Source organism: Diadema antillarum, unplaced genomic scaffold (genome assembly GCF_040938485.1).
Source record: "Diadema antillarum isolate AM-2024a unplaced genomic scaffold, OU_Dant_1.0 scf00000162, whole genome shotgun sequence".
NCBI lineage: Eukaryota > Metazoa > Echinodermata > Echinoidea > Diadematoida > Diadematidae > Diadema > Diadema antillarum.
In genome coordinates, this window is record NW_027271051.1 from 2,669,671 (window position 1) to 2,676,111 (window position 6,441).

Below are 6,441 nucleotides of genomic sequence, written 5' to 3' on the forward strand. Positions count from 1 at the left end.
AGTACCACAAGAACATAATATTAAGAAAAGAAATTGTAGCAATATAGAGTTGGGGGGGGGAGGGAGTAGAGGAGAGAGGTAATGGGAGGGGGGGGGGGGAGTAGGGAGGAGAAGGGGGGGCGGGAGGAAGAGAGATCTGACACAATACAAGATCAACACAAACCAGCAGAGCTTGTATGGGATGAACACCTGTACTTCCCATAGACTTGCATGTATTTATATTGCGTGCATTCTCTATAGGGCTCACACGGGTAAATAATTCCCCATAGAGACTTGTGTTAAAATTCAAATTTCAAAAAATTCTGTAAAATAGCTGGGAGAAATGAGGTGTTTCATCTTCACTAACCTGAATAAGTGAGATATTACCTTTCATCCATCAGATTGCCAGGGTGGGTTGTTCTGCTCTAATTCTGTCCAGGGGTCCGCAAAGCCAGACTACGAGTTCTTGTCACTCAAAAAATCACCTATTTTCCGTACACGTACCCAATGAAATATAGTCCCCTCAAATTCCATCAGAAAAGCTTTCATCTTCCAACCAAAATGCACTTTGTAGAGGAATTCATACTCAATATCTACAGCTATTCAGTTTTTTGCCAAACTACATCATTGATTTTTAATTAATTTTTTTCTACATTTATTTTGGTATCTTTGGTATGAATTTGTGAAGGGGTCTGGGACAGTCCATTTTATTTACAGGTGTGAGCCCTCTAGTGTATGTCGCTAGCGCCAGCTACGCTGGCTGGTGGTTCAAGTCCATTTTCCGAGTTATTTTAGAAGACGGGGAAAGGAGTCAGTTACGGAAAAAAAAGAATGCAAATCTGATTTTGATTTTAAAGGAGTTCATGTATGCCTAATAGGTAAAGACTGAGTGATAGATACAATCATAGTTATGTGGTTAAAAATTACATATGGCATTCAGAATCCCGGAATTTGTTCCGTGACCTACTCAACAATACTGGTGACAGAATATTGGTTGACGAAAGGGTGACGAAAGGGTGACGAAAGGGCGATGAGAGTGTGGCGAGAGGGTATAATGTGATGAGAGGTTGAGATGATGTCATTCTGGGGTGACTAGAATTTGTTAGAAAGAGCTTGAACATTGATGAAAAATTGTTTCACGACAGGATATTTGCAAACACACACACACACACACACACACACACAAGGCAAGAATAATTATTGTTGAAATTTAATGTGATTAACATGAACGTCTGATTTTTCTAATTTTCTAGCCAAATCCCCGACGTCGTCGTCGAAGGAACTACTCTCCTCAAAGCTTTGAGAGAGCCCTCGCATTGGTGAAAAAGGGCGTATCAATAATGAAAGCTGCCTTCAAATGTGGAGTCCCGAGAACCACTCTCCAGGATAGAGTAAATGGGCGCACGCAGAGCAGCAATTTATCCACGAAGCATACAATTTTGACACATGCAGATGAAGCTGCATTGGTTGACCATCTAAAGAAACTAGCATCATATGGATACGGCCTCACCAGAACACAGGTAAATATAATTTCAAACCTAAACTGACAGTCAGTATTTTTATACCAAAATAAACAAACATAAAAACATTATTTAATTTAAGAACTAAACCAAAATTTAATTCCATGTTATTTCTGTCTCTCACTTTCTACAGGTGATTCATGTTGCTACTGACATGGCAGACTCACTAGGAAGGCGGCCAATAGAGAGGAAAGGCAGACTTCTCTCAAAGAAGTGGTTCCAGCTCTTCATGCGTCGATGGCCTTCTTTGAATCTCACCTCTCCTCGCCGTCTTGAGATGAACCGTGCAAAGGCCACAACAAAGGAAGTGCTCAAAAACTACTTCGGTGAGCTGCAGAGAACCATGCAGAAATATGATCTCCTGGACAAGCCCCAAAACATCTACAACATAGATGAGACAAACTTTAATGCCGATCATAAACCCCCCCAAGTGGTGAGTGACAGAGGTGAAAAAAGATCAAACTCAGTAACATCGCATCGGATTGGCACGACAACCATTCTGGCATGTGGGAGTGCTATCGGCAGAGCACTCCCCCCCTTCTACATCTTCAAGGGGAAACGTAAGATATCTGATCTGATGAATGGTGCACTCCCGGGGTCGCAAATGTGCATGACAGAGAGTGGATGGAGCAACGGTGACGTCTTCAGAAACTACCTAGAACAACATTTTCTGCCATCACTCCCCCCACGACGGGTCAATGAGCACGTCATGATCTTATACGACGGGCATACATCACATATCTCCATTCCAGTCCTTGAATTTGCCAGAGCTCATCGAATCGTGCTGTTTGTGCTGCCGGCACACATGAGCCACGTTCTACAACCACTAGATGTCGCGTGCTTCGCACCTTTGAAAAGAGCATATAGCACTGAATGTGCTAAGTTCATGCAAACACATCCCGGAGAAATGGTGACCAGATACGACATCGCCCGTCTGTCCTCGCCAGCCTACCTAAGAGCCATGGGACCAGAAAACTTGAAATCGGCATTCAGGAAATCAGGGGTCTGGCCATTGAATCCCAAAGCCGTAGGAATGGAGGAAGCCACAAGACCAAGCTTGTTAGTGACTCCAACAAGAAAGGAAGCAAGCGCCCCACAACATCAGGTCGGACCCATGGGTGACGCCAGACAGACAACACAACAAACGTCTGCAGAAAGCTTTCTGTCGTCAAAAACACCAAGCCCACCCCAGCAGCCGGCAGAAAAGGGGACTCAGAGGAGGGTCACTGTCCACTTCTGGCCATCGGGTGTGTGTGTCTCAGAGGATAGGATCTTCCTCAAGATCTGCAAGGCAAAAAACAAGGGAAAGGAAAGACCCACACAAAAGAAGACATGCCCGACAGATCAACCTGGACCATCAGGAATTTCAACAAAGTCAACAAGGAGGCTCTTTTCCGATCCCTCAGTTACAGACAGCAAGGACATGGAGGAAGATGACAACCCATGCTGTGTTTGCGGGAGGAATACGCCACCACATCCATCGCGGGACCATCTAGAATTCTACTCATGGGTCGCCTGTGACGAGAGTGGATGTTCTCATTGGGTACACCAGAAATACTGCACAGCATCCAACAAAATGTATGGCAAAAATGACACCTACAAATGCCCATGCCATTGAAAAAAAAAAAGATTATCTTGGCATGATAATACATCAGGAAAAATATTGAAAACAGATGTGTTTTGTCTTTTATTTGCAGTATGACTCTAATCATCAGTGATCATGACTGTAATTGGTTTTTATGTGTTCAAAGTGCGCTTGTTGATGGTTATGTTTGTTGGCTGTGATCTTACCATGTCAAAGAAATTAATGTATCAAAATAACAAGAGATACACGTGTATAAACAAATTAATGTTTATATCGATCGGCCACACATAATATCAACATTGCTAAATGAAACATACAAACATATATTCCAAGTGAATAAAGGACAAAAGATCCAGCAAATAATGACATTAGCAACTTCACTACATTCCATCAGTTAAAAGGAAGCACTTTATTTTCAAAGGTTAATGGCAGAGGTTTTATTCTCTTTTTTTTATGCCTCCGCCACGAAGTGGTGCCGGAGGCATTATGTTTTCGGGTTGTCCGTCCGTCCGTCCGCTTTCGTTTACGCGATAACTTGAGTAATATTTACTGGAATTTTACCAAACTTGGTCCAAGTATGAAGTATGATGGGGCAATTATTAAATTAGATTTTGGGTGAAATTGGCTAAAGGTCAAAGGTCAAGGTCAAATCATGAAATTGTATCCGTTTACGCGATAACTCAAGACTGGATAGAGCAAATTTCACCAAACTTTGTTGAAGGATAATGTATGATGGGACAATTACTTGATTAGTTTTTCAGTGAAATCGGACTGAGGTCAAAGGTCAAAGATCAAGGTCAAATCCTAAAATTTATCTGATTACGTGATAACTCAAAACTGGATGAAGCAGCTTTCACCAAACTTGGTCCAAGGATGATGTATGATGGGACAATTAGTCGAGTAGATTTAGTGACATTTGTAAGAGGTCAAAGGTCAGAAGGTCAAGGTCAAATGATACAAATGTTGCAATTTCCCCCATATCTATGCAATGCCCAAAGGTATTTTCTTGAGACTTGGTGTGGACTTGTACTACTGCGTAAAGATTCTCCAGAGAGAGTTTCGTGTCATAACGTCAAAGGTCAACAGGTCAAAGGTTAGGTGAAAATGTTGCAATATCACTTTTTCTTGCAAATGGTTCAATGTATCTTCGTGGAACTTGGTACATACGCATGTACTGACTGGCAGGGATTATCTACGGAATTTAGGGGTCATGGGTCAATAGTCAGAGGGTCAAAGGTCAAGGTCATCTCCTCAAAATTTTACTATTTCCCTCATATACTAGTATATGCAATGCTTGCATTATTAGGTTCAAAACTTAATACATGCATTACCTAATGGAGATTCTCTGGGAAATTTCCAGCCAGAAGGTCAAAGGTCAAAGGTTAAGGGTCAAAGGCCAGGTTTCAATGCCCCCATCCCCCCCCCCCCAAAAAAAAAAAAAAAAAAAAAAAAAATCAGTTTTGTACCGTCATTACACTCTTTCTTCATACCTTGGAAATTACTCAATGCATAAACTTATAAAAAGGTCTGTCAGAATTCAAGTAAAAATTCTCAATTCCCCAAATATGTGTACCTGCACTCTTAGAAAATTAAAGCAAACCCAGTTCAAGACATTTCTGACAAACCTGTCATTTCAATATTTTGCCAGTTATGGGAAACTGTCATGGATCACACATTGTGAAGACATTGTACTATACGCCTATTGGGACAATCATGCATTATGGCGGAGGCATCAGTCGCCATAGCGACATTTCTAGTTTTGTATAGGTTGAAAAAAAAGAAAGAAATATACTAAATGTATTATCAGATCATAGACCTGATGCAGAAATTTAAATTTCACATCTTATAATAATTTAAACGTCTACAATACAAATAAAGAATAAATAACTTCTTAAAAATAAAAATGTAATTGTATTTAAACGAAGAGACAAAGAAAAAAATCATAAACAAGAAAGCAAACTAAACTAAACACAAGTTTACAAACACGGTTCTGTGTGTTTGACAGCGAAATGCAATGCATGTGTATTACCTATAGAGGGCGGGGTGCCGATTGCAAGGTTCCCTTTTCAGCCGCGCGAAGAAACCAGACATCGCGTACCGAAACGGCGATATTTCACTACGGAGACTCACAATCATCGGGGCGGTCATGGGATTCGAAACTGCAGTATTTACGGCATATCTGAGGCACGGCTCAGGTAAACTGGTTTTATACTTTTGGAATAAACGAGCTACAGATCCTTAGGGTGACGATAGGTGGTACCCCCAACCCTACATGTAGTTGTTTTATCCAGTGTACATGTATATTGCCCCTGGTCAGCTTAGAAGTTGCACAATACACTGATGCTACATGCAGTTATCGAGGAAAAACAGGTGAAAAGATACATTCACAGGAGATTATTTGCAAAGGAGTAGATATAAGTTTAATTTGTTTCCAGGAGTCATAATTTACAAAATGGTTTCATATATACATGTATGTTTGTACTGTTGATTCTATCAACTAAAATACACTGCACAATTGAAGCACTTTGTACAGCATGCATGAAAATGTAATTCATGAGCATGTCAAGTGCACATCATGCCAGGTTACAATATGTTACTCGGAACAGAATGAGATTCTGGTTTGTTGTTGAAGTTACAAGACACTGATTTGGACCTGAAAATTCACAAGAAAAGTATCTCCTTGTCATCCTCCCAAATTACTGTATAAGCTGTCATTTTCAAGAGGGTTTAATTTTCGAGAATTTCACAACACACAAGAATGTCGCCATGCACTAGGTTAGTAGTGCACTGACAATAGCCTCGGTGTCAACCTGCGAAAACAACATCTCGCGAAAGTGTTCCCGACTTCCTCATTTGCGAAAATATCTGAATATCAGAAAAAACAGCTTATACAGTATCTTAGTCTATATTTATCATTGGGAATTTATCCTAAACATATATGTGACCCCCTACAACAAAATGATCCTAAAGTCGGGCGAGGTCAATTATTTGAAAATTGCATGGCATAATTTCCTAATCTTTCTGCTTTAAATTGATATATAACACATCTTATAAAGATAATCGGCTGCGGAGATATCGATGCTTAAAAGAGAGCATGTCGAGACGTCTGGGAAATCACTGTTTCGAGAAAAGCACCCTGAAAGTTTTCCTTGCAACGCAATCACGATCAAGGGACACGCAAGTCAGTTTTCACCTCCGGACAATAGAAGGCAAGCCCTAGCAACTCCCGAAATGCTCATTCAAGCACAGCGTCGGCGGTCTCCTCACCGAACAATCAGTGACCAGGATGCCAGGAGAAGCGGCTGGGCATAGCGCACCCCGCCTGCACACACCAGTCGACTGGGCAGTGTGTGAGCT

The 6,441-nt window shown here is 41.1% G+C and overlaps 1 protein-coding gene across 1 annotated transcript; it reads left to right on the forward strand.

The window, feature by feature from the left end:
- The first annotated feature begins 1,319 nt into the window (after positions 1 to 1,319).
- On the forward strand, positions 1,320 to 3,148 carry LOC139722270 (uncharacterized). Its single transcript, XM_071633579.1, has 2 exons — positions 1,320 to 1,499; positions 1,633 to 3,148. The coding sequence occupies exons 1-2, from the start codon at positions 1,320 to 1,322 to the stop codon at positions 3,115 to 3,117; spliced, it is 1,665 nt and encodes a 554-aa protein (XP_071489680.1). The 3' UTR covers positions 3,118 to 3,148.
- The last annotated feature ends 3,293 nt before the right edge of the window (positions 3,149 to 6,441 follow it).